The sequence below is a fragment of the Pyrus communis genome, chromosome 4 (genome assembly GCF_041283825.1).
Source record: "Pyrus communis isolate YQ-2024b chromosome 4, ASM4128382v1, whole genome shotgun sequence".
NCBI lineage: Eukaryota > Viridiplantae > Streptophyta > Magnoliopsida > Rosales > Rosaceae > Pyrus > Pyrus communis.
Window position 1 is genome coordinate 22,960,396 of NC_142568.1, and position 16,192 is coordinate 22,976,587.

The following is a 16,192-nucleotide window of genomic DNA, read 5'->3' on the forward strand; positions in this document are numbered from 1 at the left end:
TAATCATTAAATTACCATCAGAAAACTTAATTCAATATGTAAATTTATTTATAAATTTATCATTTTAGTCTATAGGAGGATGACGATACCAAAACACTTACTTTTGCCCCCAACAACAACGCTCTTGATAAAATCCCAAGTTACCTTGCGCGATCATGTCAAACAAGCCGTTTGCTTTTTCAAGAACCTACTGCACTCCATTGGATGTGGGATTATGGATGGATTCTATTTGTATTGTTAATCTCATCTTATACTTGATGATAACTATACGAGAAGTTAAAAGAAATTCATATAAAATTTAAGTTAGATACAAATTTACTGATAAATTTTAGTTTTATTTCGTACTCGATAGTAAACAAATATGGATTGAAATAAAGTTTCTCCAATCAAAATCATGACCGGAGGCGAAAGTCGTCATTACGGCAAAATAGGAAACTTACTGCTTGGAGGGTAATTTCATAATTCAGAAATAAAACAAAGAGAGAAAGAAGAAGAAGAAGAAGCAGCAGCAGAAGAAGCAGCTGCGGAAAAAAAGCAGTTTTTTTTATTTTCCATCGTTCTGGTGTTGAAGAAAGCAGAATCAGAAGCTGGTAACTGAGTCATGGGCGATTCGAGCGACTCGGTCTCCATTGACATTGATATGATACCTTTAGGAGGGAAGGTAAGCAAAGCAAAAAGCAAGGAATCAAACACAAAACCCACCAAGAAAGCAATAATATTTTTCCATTTCTGCATTTCTCTCTCTAATTTTAATGTTTTTGTTGATGGGTTTTGATTTTTATCCTCTTTTGTTTGGTGTATTTTATGGGTTCGCAGGAATGTGTGGTGAAAACAAGCAAAGGGCCGGTCTCTGTGCTTGTTTGTGGGGATCAAGGAAAGCCTGCTTTGATAACATATCCTGATGTTGCTCTCAATTGTATGCTTTCTGTTCTTGTTCCTTTCGATTTTCGGCCAATGGGGCTGTTCTTGTTCTTATTGTTAATGATAAGTTCTGTATTGTTTTGAGGGTGGTTGTAGAGTGGTTCTTGCATTGGAATTGAAGATATGCTAGGATTGATGTTTTGTTTGATTTATTTTGATTTTGGAGCTTAATGAATATCCTTCAGGGTAGTTGAAATGGCGATTTTATAGTTATTTTGAGCCAATGTAATGAAAAAGGTTGCATTTTTTGATGTCCGGGTGTAATTTGCTTAGGGGGTTTTAGTGTCTTCTTCTTCTGGATTAGTTGAAATGGCCATATTATCTTTATTTTGATCCAAATGAATGAAAAAGGTTGAATTTTTCGATGTCCTGGTGTTATTTGTTTTGGGGGTATTTAGTGTGTTCTTGTTCTGGATAGTTGAAATGGCTGTTTATCCCTATGTTGATCCAAACGTATGGAGAAGGTTGAGTCTTTGGATGTCCAGGTGCTATTTGGTTTGTAGGTTTTTTAGTGTGTAATTGCCGTTTAGTCCCGGTTGATTATTTAATCCTCGAAAGAGAAGAAAGAAAACCGGTTGATTCAAAAGGAATGTGTTCTTTCTTCTGCTCAATCCAAACTCTGAAAAAAAAAAAAAAAATTAATTTGTAGGCCTTGTATGCTTCACAGTTTGCTTTTCATTGTTATTATTGATCCCAAATGTGTCTTAAGTTAATGTGGTTTCTAAGTGGTCTCCTCTTTGAATAGACATGTCCTGTTTCCAAGGCCTCCTCTTTTGCTCGGATGCTGCGTCATTGCTGCTTCATAACTTTTGCATTTACCACATCGATGCACCTGGCCATGAGGTCAGTTATATGCACCCATATATTCCGCTTTAAATATGTTGTATATATTGAATTGAGTAAAAAAAATGTTGACATTTTGGTGATTTTAATTCAGTTTTCTACCTCATTTGTTTAAGAGTGTCTGCAGTTGGGAGCTGATGTGATTTCTTCAGATGCCCCCTTGCTTAGTGTGGATGACCTTGCAGACCAGGTGGTCGAAGTGCTCGATTTCTTTGGGTAAGTTATTGATAACCTATTTTACTGTTTCGTATTTTGTTGGTTCCAGCCAATCAAACTTCCTTTGCTTTAATATCCCATACTGATTACGATTGGCTACATATGCATTTGTCATTTCGCTTCTTTAGCATAACCTGACAATAATTACCATTGGAGAGATACAATCTTGTAATTTGAGATGCGTCTTCCGCCAGACATTGCTATATGTGTATTTATAATTTTATTCTGACTGATAATATATATATATGTATTTCACTCGCAGTTCTCCATAGGTCTCTTTCGCTCATTTTTTTAATCTATTTTGAACTTAAAAATCAGGTTGAAAGAAGTGCTGTGCTTGGGTGTAACAGCTGGTGCTTATATCCTTACACTCTTTGCAGTAAGTTACCGATATTCTCATCTCCTTCGCTCCTTTGGTATAATGTGACATTCTGAATTAGTTATTGACTTTTGTGATTCCAATTGGCAGATGAAGTATCAAGAACGGGTGCTTGGGTTAATTCTTGTGTCTCCTATCTGCAAAGTACCTTCATGGACTGAATGGATTTACAACAAGGTTATAATTTCCGTTACGAAGTTGATATTGTTTATGTACTTTTGCTGGTAAGGGTTTTCCATGTAAAAATAGATTGACCCATCGACCATGCTGCTTAAGATTTCATGAACTCTAAATTTGCAGGTATTGTTGAACTTGCTATACTTTTATGGCATGTGTGATATAGTAAAGGAATGCCTTCTGCAGCGTTACTTCAGTAAGGAGCTTAGGTCTGGCATACACGGTGGAGAGTCAGATGTTATAGAAGCTTGCCAAAGGGTAAGGAAATTTCAACAATTTGTTGCTTGCTCGGTAAAGAGCGCTTGTTATGTGATGTCAACAAAGTGCTCATTGTCCAATGTACATGACTGAATCAATATTGATTCTTTTCTTGATGTGTGAATACAGTTATTGGATGAAAGACAAAGTTCGAATGTCTTGCGGTTCCTTCAAGCAACTAATGAGTAAGATCATCTCACTACTCGAAACATGTGTTCTGTCACAAACTTATATATATTCTAAATTTTCTCCAAATGCGAGATGAAAGCTGTAAAGATCATTTGACGTCTTGTGGCATGTTTTCTTTATGCATCCGAAGACTTAATTGAAAGTGTTTTTGCAGGAGGCACGACCTTACCCAGGGCTTGAAGAATTTGCAGTGTAAGACTCTTATTTTTGTGGGTGAAAGAAGTCCATTCCATGCTGAATCCGTCTATATGAATGCCAAAATGAACCGAAGAAGTTGTGCTCTTGTTGAAGTAGGTTCCGTGCGGTTAACACATTTCACTTATCTTCCCTCCATCAGTATACTTACAATAGGAATACTTACTGTCTGCTGCCCTTGACAGGTTCAGGCATGTGGCTCGCTGGTAACAGAAGAGCACCCATACGCAATGATAACTCCGATTGAACTCTTCCTCAGGGGTTTTGGGTACTACAGACAATTACATTTTACTTCCTCATCAAGTAACGATTCGAATCCCACCAGCCCCTCAAAAATCAATTCATTCATAGCGCCCGAACTTCTTTCTCCTGAGAGTCTGGGAATCAAGCTCAAACCGATCAAAACACGGGTAGCCATTGAAGTTTGATGCGCGTGTGGAGTGCAGTTCCATTGAATGCATGTATATGGCAGTATAATTTCCTTTGGATAGTAGCAAATTCTTTGAATGTAGGTTTGTCTATATGGCAGAAAAATTAGATGGTTGGGGGTATTAGGAGAATTCTTTGAATTGTATGCGCCATTCATTTGTATACATTTTCATCTTTTGAATTGTATTTTAATTTTCCTCGACCCTTGCAATTCTGGGAGTCTTGTTGACTTTGGGTCGTCTTTTTTTAATTGTATTTTAATTTTGTAAGAAGCTGACAACATATCCTGCAATGGAAATTTAGAAAAGACAATTCTTTTGCAATTTTATGGATAACTTGAAATTATTTGTTGGCAAATTGTCGAAAGTTTTATGCTTTGCAGGAGATGCTATTGTGATTATCAACAGGTTAACGAAATTTGCATGGTGCTTCAAAGTATTTTATACTATAGAGTCTTGATTTTTGTACCGTTGAACAATAAATTACGATTAAAAACTTATGAATATAGAATACCTTGAATACACTAGAAAATCCCGTCATATACTACAAATATTATACAAATTTTGTTTTCAGACACAAGCAAAAAATACTCAAATTTATATTTTTCAGAAAAAGGATGTGATCATTACATCTGAAAGTTAATTACAAAGTAGTGGGATGCATAAAAGAATTAACAAGAACGTGAATAAAAGGCTTCTTCACCACCAAGTAACAATTAATCATTAAACCTCTCTTAATTTCTCCTTCCTCTCTAATCTACCTAATTAAAACGTGTCTAAATCCTCTTAATTCTTGATTAATTCAATAATTCCCCAAAGTTAATCAAGTCTGGAACAACATAAATACATCTGTATTCACTTGAAATTATTTGTTGGCAAATTGTCGAAAGTTTTATGCTTTGCAGGAGATGCTATTGTGATTATCAACAGGTTAACGAAATTTGCATGGTGCTTCAAAGTATTTTATACTATAGAGTCTTGATTTTTGTACCGTTGAACAATAAATTACGATTAAAAACTTATGAATATAGAATACCTTGAATACACTAGAAAATCCCGTCATATACTACAAATATTATACAAATTTTGTTTTCAGACACAAGCAAAAAATACTCAAATTTATATTTTTCAGAAAAAGGATGTGATCATTACATCTGAAAGTTAATTACAAAGTAGTGGGATGCATAAAAGAATTAACAAGAACGTGAATAAAAGGCTTCTTCACCACCAAGTAACAATTAATCATTAAACCTCTCTTAATTTCTCCTTCCTCTCTAATCTACCTAATTAAAACGTGTCTAAATCCTCTTAATTCTTGATTAATTCAATAATTCCCCAAAGTTAATCAAGTCTGGAACAACATAAATACATCTGTATTCACTGTTCATCATCACGACCGTCAATCTTGCATGTTCTTCGTTTCTTCGCAGCAGATTCACCACCTTCTCTTCTTCGTTTCGAGCCTTTCTTCCTCGAACTTAGCACGTCACCGTCGTCATCAGGAACAAATCCGAGCAAGCTTCTTGGACTGCCGCCATGTTTCTTCTCGTCACTCTCGACTTTGCTAAGTTTTGATGTAGCAGCACCAAGCTGATGAGGATTATTTTGGTTCAGAGATTTTGTCAACGCACTGTAAAGCTGTGCATTATCGTTTTCTTGGACGCCATTGACACTATTGTTGCATTCTTCCGACAACAAGAAGCTGTAGTCCCTCGCCTCCCTCATCTTCCGAACCTTTTCCTGCAACTCTCCCGGAGAAAGCCCGAGGTTTTTGACATACGAGCGGAGAGACTCTCTCTTCATGCGGCATTCGAACCTACGTTTGCTTCTTGGTCTTGTGGGCACGCGCAGGACTTTGGTGACTAGGCCATCCCGGTGATGGTGAGTCCCACGCTCACGTTCACGGCGATCATTGTAGTCCCGGCAATGGCGATCAGTCGGATGATCACGGTGGTCATGATAGTCCCGATGACGGTGATGAGTCTCATGGTGACGGTAATGATCACTGCGAGTCCAACTGTCACACTCACCATCACGGTTGTGGTGAGCTTCACGATCACGGTGACGGTGAGTCTCTTGGTCACGATCGAAGTCACGGTGGTGGCCGGAGAAGAAAACAATTTCGATGGTTTTCATGGTGGGAATGTGGTGAGTTGATGGAATTTCGATCGGCTTAGGGCAAGCTAGTAGGGTTTTGGCTTGTAGGGTTTGGTTTCTAATAAGCGACTTACCCCTATTGTCGTTCTTATAAAGGAAAGAAAACATCATATTCCTATTCGACTTAGGAATTCGAAAACAAATATGTTTCCTAATTTGGCTTGGATTATTATGATTTTTCCTACCCAAATAAGGAAAATTTTCAGATTAGTAACTCAGTTTAATAATAAAAGGTGAAACAACAACAATCATAAGGATTCAATGTAAAAGTACCGGCTGTTGACTACCTGACACCCTTTTCATCTTTCTTTATTCGGGCTTGAGATCGGCAATATAAGATAAACTTACACAAACAACAACAATCATAAGGATTCGACGTAAGATAGAAGTAATAAAAGGTGAAAAAAAAAATAAAAATGAAAAAGGGGTATTTATTGTGGGCCGTGGTCGCATTCTAATTGGGCTTTGTTTTGGGATCCTATATTCTTATTTTGTATAAGGGCGTTTTACGACATATCGTTTCACTGAACCGAGACCTCACCTTGGGTCAAGGGCGGTCCCCACACACAGAGGGACAAAAAGGGAAAAATAAAAAAAACGAAAAACCCCTCTTTCCCGCCTTGCCGCCCCCCTCCCCGGCTCCTCCCCCCTCTATTATTTTCACTCTCTCTCTCTCTCTCTCTCTCTCTCTCTCTCTCTCAAGTTCTAGAGAGAGACGCGGTGGAGCTTTATCTCCGGCCATGGACACTCCTCTGAAGAACAATCAGACCACCCCCACCACACCTCTTCCTGCTAAATACGAGGTTATTTTTCTTCAATTTTTTTTAAAATTATTTTTTCTGGGTCAAATGGGTTCTGCTGGGTTTAGTTTTTTCATATTCTTCAATTTATTTGCTAACTTTAGGTTGTAATTTGGGTTTTGAGTTTTAAAATCTGGGTTCTATTCAATTTTAATTTTTTGTGACTTCCAACTGTTCATTTCCACTTTTGCACAAATGGGTTTGTTGCAATTTTTCACTAACTTTGATGGTTTCTGCAAAACCCTTTCGAATTTTCTCAATCTTTCGAGTTCATTGCCGTTTCAACACCGTAGATTGAGAAGTGAGAATTGATTCCTGTTTGATGATTTCTGCAGGATTCCCCTGTGTTCAACTACATTAGCAATCTTTCCCCAATTGAGCCGGTGAAGTCCGCAGGAAATGATCATCACACCTTCAACTCCCTAGCTTTTGCATCTCTTCCTTCTATTTTTGCTTCGCCGCAGAATCTCTCCATCCCCGAAACCAGATTTGTACTTAGAAGGTATGGTTTTAATCATATCTTATCTTACTGCTTTGCTAGTTTTACTAGTTTTATTTGTGTAAGTGTTTGATGTTTTGTTCATGTTGTCAGGCACCACTTCTCTGATTCACCAAGACCCAATTCCTTCCAGGGTGGAAACCCAAATAGTAAAAGTGATGGAGTTCCGGTTTCAGTTGAGCAATCATATTTAGGTGCTGACCAACCCGAATGCTTTGCATCCGGAAGTTCTTCAGATGTAGAGGTTGCTAGTGCAGTTCCAACTGAGAGTATGGAACTACCAGTTGAGTTTCTAAATAACTTGAAGTATAGTTCTGGTAGCCCACATAGCAATGATGTGCATCATTCCAAGGGAAGGCACTCGTTTTTTGAGAGGGAAACACATTTGCGCAGAATTCACAGAATTGAGCAGAAGAAAGGCGATTTGGTGAGGTTGATTTCTGATGATCAGTTAAAATTTGATTCAAAAATCATTAAAGAGAACTGTGCAGCACACGATCCTACACCAGTAGATCCTGGAGACATCTCTTTTATGTCAAACATCCTACGAGACAATGATATTGAAGTCAAGGAATTTTCTGGTATTATCGATTCTAGTGAACAATGCAGATCGGGGAAGGTCAGTAATCAACCAGAAGGTATTGGGAGAACTAAGGAAACAGATGAAACTCCGGCGATACTTTCTAGAACTTTACTGGATAAGTTAAATGTTAATGATCCAAGTGGTATTGTGGATGAAAAGTCGCCCAAGTGTATACATTCTAGCTGCAAGGTAATATACTGGTTTGGCCAATATTTTTTGTAGTACTCAGCTTCCTACTTTTTCGATTTTATAGTAATGCAACAATTTTGTCTGACCATGTTCAGCCTAGTTCTCAGTCATACGCAATACGCAGACGTTGTTTGGATTTTGAAAGGCCAGCAACGCACAAAAGGAAATCAATAGATGCTAGTGGCGGTTCGTCAGCCTCACTACAGTCCAGTTGTGAAGTCGCCTCTGTTGAAAAGCAGTTGGTTCAAACTATAAAAGGTTGTGATTATTCATCTTCTCGGTTACCTGGTATTGGTTTGCACTTGAATGCTCTTGCAACTACTATTGAAAGTAATTTAAGTACGGTTGTCAAGCACGAGGTTCACGCTTCTGAGATTCAAGGGATTAATTTGCCAAATTCCAAGATATCTAGTACTTCTTTGACTCCCAGTGAGGTTTCTTGTGATGAATCATGTAAAAATAAAGCTCAGGTTGCAGTAACTTCCCCCCAAATATGTGCACCAGTTGGTCAAGAACCTGACCATAGTAGTCCTGAGAAGAAAAGGCATGCGCCGAAAATTCTGATGACTGTTTGTATTATTTAGATCCACTCCCTTGAATTCGATTGTTTTAACATTTAATACCTTGCAGGCTTAAGTTGCAGCCTGTTGGAGAAAGCTTGGCTTGCAAGCGCTGTAATTGTAAGAGATCAAAATGCTTGAAACTGTGAGTTTTGTGCATACTTTATCTCGCAAATTATGAGTTTATGTGTGCATTATATCTACTAATTAGAAGTTTAAAATTTTATACTCGATTACAATTTACAACTTTCGCTTTTTTGCCTTGTACTCTATGGGTTCATTCGATTCCACTTTTTTCTTAGTTTGACATCCTAAGTTCTCTGACACAGTTATTGCGATTGTTTTGCTGCTGGTCTCTACTGTATTGAGCCTTGTTCATGTCAAGAATGCTTCAACAAGCCTATGTATGAGAACATTGTTTTAGAGAATCGCAAACTGATTGAATCCCGCAACCCACTTGCATTTGCTCCCAAAGTGATTGCAAGAGCCGTTGCTATTCCACAGTATGCGGTTAGAATTCGTAACTGAGATAATCCATTGCATTTGCATTGTCCTATAAATCATAACCATTTAGACCCACAACTTTCCCTATGCAGGAGGAAACTAACTCGACTCCGTCTTCAGCTAGGCATAAAAGGGGATGCAATTGTAGAAAATCAGGTTGCTTGAAAAAGTACTGTGAATGCTTTCAGGTACCGGAATTTGGCCTCTTTTGCATGAATGTAACGCTCTTGTAAATCTATTAAAGTTTCTGGTATGTATCTACCAACTCATATGGTTCCTTTGATTTTCTTACCAAGGGCGGTGCTGGATGCGGCATCCTCTGCAGATGTGTAGGGTGTAAAAACACTTTTGGTCGGAAAGATGGTGAGCAAATAGTCATACGGAATTTAACAAATCATTTTATGTTTCCTACAGGATCCACAATTTGGGTACTTATAATTTATTCTTCTTCTTTATACAACAGAAGCTGAACAAGGTGAAGTTGGAGGAGATGAATCAGTAGATCCGAGAAAGGATGCAGTGAATGTCAATTTACCGACAGTGAGGGATCAAGATCTCCTAATGGCACCTTCGGGGATTTGCAGGTTTTTGATCCACTGATTCGTTGGACCGTATGTAACTTCTTTGAGATACGTTGTAAAATGTTTGGAAGTTATTTTGTTTTGCAGACCTCCTCCAGGCCAACTGACATCTTCTTCTAACGGGAGACCGAAAATATTTTCTCTGCATTCTGTTCTGTCATCTTCTCAGCATGAAAAGCATCTTCAGGCAATTCCAGAAGACGTAACTCCTGAGACGTTGGCTAGCAGTTGCTCACAACCTAGCGGTTTGAAGTCAACCTCTCCAAACTCAAAGAGGGTATCGCCTCCTTACAGCAGCAGCGAGTTTGGATCAGCTTGGAGGGGCGGCAGGAAGTTAGTTCTGAGATCCATTCCACCATTCCCAACTCTGGAATCACCACGAAAGCGGTGACATACAGAAGATTCAGTCAAGCACTCCAGTTCAACGCATTCTTTGCTGCATTGTTGTGATACAACAACCATGTGGCTTTTTTGCATTCTTTATGTTGTTACCCTTAAAACGATCTCAAGTTCGTATTACGTTTCCTTCTCTTATATGTAATTCCGTGTTTCTCCTCAAATTTTAGGCTCAACAATTGCAATTTACCTCTTTTTTTTCGGGAAAATTCTCCAATGGCGAAATGTAAATTATTCGTCTTTGCAGGAAGATGTAAATAAAAACATATAATTACATTCTTTTTACGTGTTTTGGTGATGGATCCCACTAATTAAAGAGAAAAAATTAAATGGGATCTCAAATTTGTGTCATTCTCATTGGAGTGGAATTTTCATTTACATTTGCCGAAAATATAAAACGGGATGTAAATATGATTTTTCATCTCAAATTTATATATTTCCATTGGAAATGCCCTTAATTATCAAAGATAACTGATTTCAATAATTTTGGAGAGGGGGTTATGTTAATTAAATGCCTTCCAAAATTTTAATTGACTAATGGATGATCAAATTAACTTCATCTGTATAAGTTTATCTTATGATGCCGATCTCAAGCCCAGATAAAGGAGGAGAGGAAGGGCGTCAGGTAGTCGACATCAGACAATATACATGTATAAGAATTCAAGATTTGAAGAGGGAGTTTCCTCTTTCTAGTTGGATTACGTTTCCTTTTCCTAATTGGGTTAATTTGATTTTATTATCATCCTTCTACGACCAGCAGCTTATGGCTTCTTCTACAAAATGAAAATCGCAGAGAACCAACATCATGGCGTCAAATAAAAAAAGAAAACTCGAAAATCAGACGGACAGTAAGGAAACAAATGAAGAACGCCAATTAGAAGATGATATCATCGGCGAAATCCTCCGTCTCCTTCCCACTAAATCTTCCGTCCTCATGAGCTTTGTTTCCAAGCAATGGCAAAGTGTATGGTTTGCCCTCCCCGCAATACATTTAGATTTCGACGAGGAGGGTGAGCCGCTTCATGATAACAATGACGATGACAATCACGTAGTTCGTCAACATGCAAAGTTCATCAACATGTTCAGTTGGTTTGTGGGTTTTCGCAAGAAAGACAAGCAGCAGCAGCAGCTCGTGGAAAAATTCAGGATTCGAATGGTTAGGTATTCATTACTTGAGGACGAAGCTACTGTCGTAGACAAGTGGTTGAGGTTCGGTCTGGAGAGAAACATCAAAGAGTTAGATATTAGTCTCCTTGGAGGAGGAGGGAAAGCAGGTTACACCTTACCTCAAACCCTTTTTACTTCAAAATCTTTAACCACCCTAAAACTAGAGCATGTGACTGTAAATATTGACCGCCATAGCTTACCTGTATCGCTTCCATCTTTAAAAACTGTAACCCTTAAAACTGTCCGCTTCAACGGATATTCATCTTTCAGAGGCTTGCTATCATCTTCGGACGGAGACCTTTCCCCTTGCATTGAGAATTTGTCGATCGTTTCATGTTCTGATGTTGGTACCGACATGTTCTGGAATATTTCGATAAATAGTTCCACTCTTAAATCTTTGGAAGTTATCGATTGCGATTGCAGGACTGTTTCTGCTAGTGCAGGAAACCTTGAATCGATAACCATTGTTTCAGACTATGCAGATTTTAAGTTGCTGAACCTGTATGGATGCTCCAAAGTGAACTACATGGACATCCGCGCTCGACACCTAGGAACTTTTAATGTAGCTGAGTTCAGCCAAAGCGTGAAGGAAGCCACTCTCGACGTTCCAAACCGATGTACTTGTTTGTATGACTGCAAGCTGCATGATCAGAGGTACATACTTTCACGCATTAGTGCCAAGGTAGCTTGACCAGTGCCGAAAAGGAAGCAAGAGATTTCCGGTTGAGGGACACTGATCGATCGAGTTTTCAATTGCAATCATTAAATTTTGGAAGGAAGGTCGACATAATACTATTAAACAGAGTAAGCAATAGTACATGGAGAAATTTTGGAACGATAAAAGTGGACGGTGATAAGGAATTAGGATTGAAATGGACTTCTTTTTCTTCAATTTTTCTTCGTTTTTGATTGCACGAGTCTTGTTGTTTAATTTTAGGGAAAACTAGTGAAAATGATTCGAAAACTTTGAGTTTTAACGAAAAAGGCAAAATAAGAGGTAAAGTGAATAGTACCATGATTGACTTTTTAGTGTAAAAATGTGGTTTTTTGTTAAAGTAAACAGTACCGGGAGCTTTTCGTTAAAGTTCCCTAATTTTATTCTATCTCAAATGCCTAATTTTTGCCCTAATTTTTATGGTAAACATAAACTTAAGGGCATTATAACTCTCATGACCTAATTTCTCACGTACGCTTGTGTCTACAACGCTCGAGACCTGATCAAACCCTAGAAAACCACACCACACCAAACCTCAAGCTTCAACCATGTCATGCATCCCACCGGAGCTACTCTTCGACATCTTTTTACAGCTCCATACCACAGATTTGATCCGGTGCATGTGCGTTTCCAAAGCTTGGTATGCTAATTACGTCTCTAGTTTGTGGTCTGGTTTAGATTGCTTGTGGAAGGGTCAAGAGGATTTAAAAAAAAAAATCTGTTTTCTGAAGCATTTTAAGGAGAAACAAAAGTCAGATACTTTTTTGGAAAGCAAGTAAATTTTTAGTCAAAATTTTAATGCAGCATTTTTAGCAGAAGTGCTTATGAGGATTGCTTGAGTTATAAGCGATTGTGAACATGAATTATAAGCGATTGCGGTTATGCCAGTTTGACATGGCAGAGTATTCGCCCTCTTGGCCTGTGCACCCTAGTTCGAATCGCTTTTTTCATTGATTAGATTAGTTTAGAACATCACCGAGGATCTGAACTGGAAACTGGGCAGAAAAATTGTATGATGTCAAGAACATCAATGTGTACTCCTAATCCTTGAATTAAGATAAAAAGCAAAGGGAAAATGAAATTAAATCCGAAAAGAAGAAAGGGTGTTACTCATACATTCCTAGTTAGCCACTGTGGCCATCCTAAAGAATACATCTCGTCCTCTTATTAAGGATTTGAAAAAAAAGACACAGGGAAGTCGAAACACGAACAAAAAATCATTTAACGTAACTAAGATATGAAATTCTTGTAATCCACAGCCATTCGGCACCAAGTCGCCACTCACCTGTTTTGCTATACGAAGATTCTTCGAAGACTAAGGAGTTATGATGAAACTTTCAAGCTTTTCAAGGCTGTCGAAAGCAGGGAAAGTTTTTCAGGTGCTCTCTGCTTGTAGTCTTTCTCCAAGGCCGTTGCTGCCAGTGATTGTAGCTCTAAGCTCTCTTTGTCTTCCTTGTTCCTTCCTTTTGCAAGCTGTCCGATGGCAGAAGTGCACTGGAAGGCAGGAGTTAAGACTTTCTTTCAGTAATTCAAGTTGATCACAAGAGCAAGAAAAGAGGGATGAAAACAATCTGAATAATCAAATTAAATATACGGTGTCTAAAACTTGAACAATCAAATTAAATAGATGACCCTCGGCCACAGCAGGATCAGCAACGGTCTAAACTATCGCTCCAATATATATATAAGTATCTCTGAATCAATGCACCTCAAGAGGGAGAGAGAACTCACCAAGTTAATACCAAAAAGTGCTCTGGTATTCTTGCCCCCAGTCAAGTCTATAACGGATGCATAGTATTTTTTTGCTGTCTGAAGGTTTTCTAGTCCACCAAGCGTGTATAGCACCTGTTGCCACAAAAAGCAAACTATCAGACATTTACTCACTTTTAATGCAGGTGTTTAGTGCTGTTAAAAATGTAATCATAATTATATGTTGAACATGCACAACTTCATTTCTTTATTCCCAGAGTACTCGCATTTTGTTGTTTGACTCCTTTCCACATAGTAGGGCAACAAAATATCAAGGATATAAATTACAAGTTAGATACTAGGTGTTCATATTTGGAGTTGGCTGGACATTATGCACGATCTTAAATCAAGTATGTAACTTTTCCATTTGAATAACTAAATTTTTTTTGGGGGGGGGGGGGGGAAGAAGATTTCAGGTTACTTTTTAGTTTTTACACCGTTCAACAAGAGGGTACACGGAACTTTTCTTTAATCGCAAAAAATTCTTTGGCCATAAAACCAGCAAATAAGAATGTCTATAAAGCCAACAGGATTTACTTGCAGTAATGAAAAAACCACTTACATCAGCATAAGCCAAGTGGTGAAGAGGAACAGTAGGTTGTGATAATATCAGCTCCTCATAGCAGAACGCAGCTTGCTTGTACCTAGTTTACATAGAAACATAATTTATCAATCAGCAACAAGGCATAGGCAATTTGGAGACATAAAGTTTCAACAAGTCTGTTGGAAACATACATTTGCAAGGAAACGTAGATTTCAGCCAGCTCTCTCCACGCATCATGATCGGCCATAAATCTGTCAAAACGGGAAAATACAACTTAGCAACATCTTTTTGCTGACATAAAATCTTTTTCTTTCAAGGAATTTAATATATGCCTTACATTTCCAGATATTTATTAAGCCACTCAATGGCCCCTGAAATGTTTCCTTGCGCCTTTGCCATAGCTACTCTTCTCTTATGTATCACCTGCATATGAAAAATAATTGAAAGTTACATAAGCATTTTCCTTTATCTTTTCTCAGAAAAGAACATACAATTTTTCTCATATAACAAAAAGATAAAGCAATGGGATCAATCTTAAAAAATATGGATTGATCCTTCTGTTAAGAGTTTTTATATGAATTACTTGATCGAGTGGATTTTCCTCCAGAAAGCTTGAGTAAGCCTTCTCTGCCTCTGCCCAAGATCCCTTTGCCTCTAGCAACATAGCCTCTAGCCTGCCTGTGTTTTATGCAAAACAAATAGCTAAGCCTCTAGCCTGCTTGTATGGGATCTAAAAATCAGACTTCCATACAATATTCAAATTAGTTATTTCAACTTACCAACTCTTTTACTCTCAGGAAATGCCTTACGTAAAAGCTTAATGCAGTCCTGCAAAAGTTCAAGGCAGGCAGACATGAGATAGCATTATTAACCCTTCCACCATTAACACAAAATAGCACATCCGCCTTACACAAATCTTACGATTCTCAATTCCAGGGTAGGCTATACCAAACTCAATATCTGCATTCAACAACCCACCCTCTCCCTCTCTCTCTCTCTCTCTCTCTCTCTCTCTCTCTCTCTCTCTCTCTCTCTCTCTCTCTCTCTCTCTCTCTCTCTCTCTCTCTCTCTCTCTCTCTCTCTCTCTCTCTCTCTCTCTCTCTCCCCTCCTCTTCCTAAGTGGGGAAGCCTAAAGTTGCAAGTTCAAAAATAATAGCTAAGCAATTTCAAAAGTGTAAGCCAAAAACATATCACACCTTAGCAACATCAAGAGACTGGCAGTCCATAGCTGCAATTGCAACTTGCTCATATAAAGTCCATTCTACACCAAAAAATGCAAACTACTTGTTAGTCAGAACTCAAAATCTACCCCAACAAAATAAGAACTCTAAATCGAAGGAAGCATGTTGCATGATACACATGGCGAAGTTAAACCAACAGAATATATCAAACTCGAACAATCAAATCCATTTCTTGACCACAGAAATTCAAATTAAGCTTCTACCACAAAATTAACTGCAAAGTAATTACAAAGTACAAACCCAATTGAATTTACGCAAATTCAAACACACAAATTGCACAGAGTCCATAACCAATTCCAATCCATGCCCAATTCAAATCAAGCAATGACGATCACAAAAACACAAATTAACCACAACCCAATTGAACAAACACAAAACCCAGATGGAATCACCAACAAACCGAAGCTCGAAAACTCACCTTCCGAGCCAAGACTGGATCTTTTCTTGAGGTCGTTCAAGATCGACAGGCCGTACTTCAGGACCTTCTCTGAGCGGCGGACCTTGAGCTTTCTGACTAAACAGAGGTACTCCCAGGCCCCTCCTCCTCCATTGTCGACCTGGTTCTCGAGCCTGTTCAATTGGGTTTCTTCCGTTTTGCTCACCATCTTCGCCAGTCCAACGAGCGAAGCTCCTCTCTCTCTCTCTCTCTCTCTCTCTAGGTGTTTCTCTCTCTAGCCTGCTTCACGATCGATCTGTTTCTATTGGAGGGGGGAGAGAGAGAGAACACCCTCCCACAATTGCACTTGTCTTCTCTCTCCAACTATCGGCCGACTCTCACTGGCTCAGGGTCACAATCGTAAACTCCAAAAAGCTTCAATTTCATATTCACCCCCTAAACTTTTAGGATATTTCAATTTTTTTCTTAATTACTTTTGTCCAATTCGCTGCGTTTGCCAGAAAA

General features: G+C 38.5%; 4 protein-coding genes across 5 annotated transcripts; 3 read left to right on the forward strand and 1 right to left on the reverse strand.

Moving 5' to 3' along the window:
• Window positions 1-419: 419 nt before the first annotated feature.
• LOC137723085 (protein NDL2) lies at window positions 420-3,930 on the forward strand. Its single transcript, XM_068462240.2, has 10 exons — window positions 420-661; window positions 817-916; window positions 1,667-1,764; window positions 1,892-1,980; window positions 2,299-2,359; window positions 2,450-2,536; window positions 2,660-2,794; window positions 2,924-2,979; window positions 3,138-3,273; window positions 3,364-3,930. The coding sequence occupies exons 1-10, from the start codon at window positions 602-604 to the stop codon at window positions 3,604-3,606; spliced, it is 1,065 nt and encodes a 354-aa protein (XP_068318341.2). The 5' UTR covers window positions 420-601; the 3' UTR covers window positions 3,607-3,930.
• A 2,481-nt stretch (window positions 3,931-6,411) lies between these two features.
• On the forward strand, window positions 6,412-10,160 carry LOC137723803 (protein tesmin/TSO1-like CXC 2). Of its 2 annotated transcripts, none has more exons than XM_088693074.1 (10): window positions 6,412-6,566; window positions 6,899-7,065; window positions 7,156-7,834; window positions 7,942-8,378; window positions 8,465-8,539; window positions 8,724-8,904; window positions 8,991-9,086; window positions 9,195-9,261; window positions 9,362-9,482; window positions 9,567-10,160. In XM_088693074.1, the coding sequence occupies exons 1-10, from the start codon at window positions 6,504-6,506 to the stop codon at window positions 9,868-9,870; spliced, it is 2,190 nt and encodes a 729-aa protein (XP_088549200.1). In that variant the 5' UTR covers window positions 6,412-6,503; the 3' UTR covers window positions 9,871-10,160. The 2 variants fall into 2 exon arrangements, with proteins under 2 accessions (XP_088549200.1, XP_068319096.2); XM_068462995.2 differs by having other exon boundaries at window positions 6,413-6,566; window positions 7,930-8,378.
• Window positions 10,161-10,680: 520 nt separating this feature from the next.
• On the forward strand, window positions 10,681-11,733 carry LOC137722199 (putative FBD-associated F-box protein At5g22720). Its single transcript, XM_068461163.2, has one exon. It carries the CDS (start codon window positions 10,681-10,683, stop codon window positions 11,731-11,733), a length of 1,053 nt encoding a protein of 350 aa, XP_068317264.2.
• Window positions 11,734-12,815: 1,082 nt separating this feature from the next.
• On the reverse strand, window positions 12,816-16,067 carry LOC137722813 (uncharacterized). Its single transcript, XM_068461908.2, has 9 exons — window positions 15,710-16,067; window positions 15,247-15,311; window positions 14,830-14,878; window positions 14,634-14,728; window positions 14,388-14,473; window positions 14,242-14,301; window positions 14,069-14,150; window positions 13,489-13,602; window positions 12,816-13,251 (listed from the first exon to the last, which is right to left on the reverse strand). The coding sequence occupies exons 1-9, from the start codon at window positions 15,894-15,896 to the stop codon at window positions 13,081-13,083; spliced, it is 909 nt and encodes a 302-aa protein (XP_068318009.2). The 5' UTR covers window positions 15,897-16,067; the 3' UTR covers window positions 12,816-13,080.
• Between the last annotated feature and the right edge of the window lie 125 nt (window positions 16,068-16,192).

What these genes read in the sequence shown, in the direction of transcription:
- LOC137722813 (XM_068461908.2), bottom strand. Translation starts at nt 15,896, where the DNA reads ATGGTGAGCAAAACGGAAGAAACCCAATTGAACAGGCTCGAGAACCAG. An exon ending in AGTCTCTTGATGTTGCTAAG is followed by an intron (nt 14,879 to 15,246) that starts GTGTGATATGTT and finishes GAACTTTTGCAG; the next exon opens with GACTGCATTAAGCTTTTACG. An exon ending in ACCACTTGGCTTATGCTGAT is followed by an intron (nt 13,603 to 14,068) that starts GTAAGTGGTTTT and finishes TTGTGGCAACAG; the next exon opens with GTGCTATACACGCTTGGTGG.
- LOC137723085 (XM_068462240.2), top strand. Translation starts at nt 602, where the DNA reads ATGGGCGATTCGAGCGACTCGGTCTCCATTGACATTGATATGATACCT. An exon ending in TCCTGATGTTGCTCTCAATT is followed by an intron (nt 917 to 1,666) that starts GTATGCTTTCTG and finishes CTCTTTGAATAG; the next exon opens with ACATGTCCTGTTTCCAAGGC. An exon ending in GAAGTGCTCGATTTCTTTGG is followed by an intron (nt 1,981 to 2,298) that starts GTAAGTTATTGA and finishes CTTAAAAATCAG; the next exon opens with GTTGAAAGAAGTGCTGTGCT.
- LOC137722199 (XM_068461163.2), top strand. Translation starts at nt 10,681, where the DNA reads ATGGCGTCAAATAAAAAAAGAAAACTCGAAAATCAGACGGACAGTAAG.
- LOC137723803 (XM_068462995.2), top strand. Translation starts at nt 6,504, where the DNA reads ATGGACACTCCTCTGAAGAACAATCAGACCACCCCCACCACACCTCTT. An exon ending in ACCAGATTTGTACTTAGAAG is followed by an intron (nt 7,066 to 7,155) that starts GTATGGTTTTAA and finishes TCATGTTGTCAG; the next exon opens with GCACCACTTCTCTGATTCAC. An exon ending in TTGCTATTCCACAGTATGCG is followed by an intron (nt 8,905 to 8,990) that starts GTTAGAATTCGT and finishes TTCCCTATGCAG; the next exon opens with GAGGAAACTAACTCGACTCC.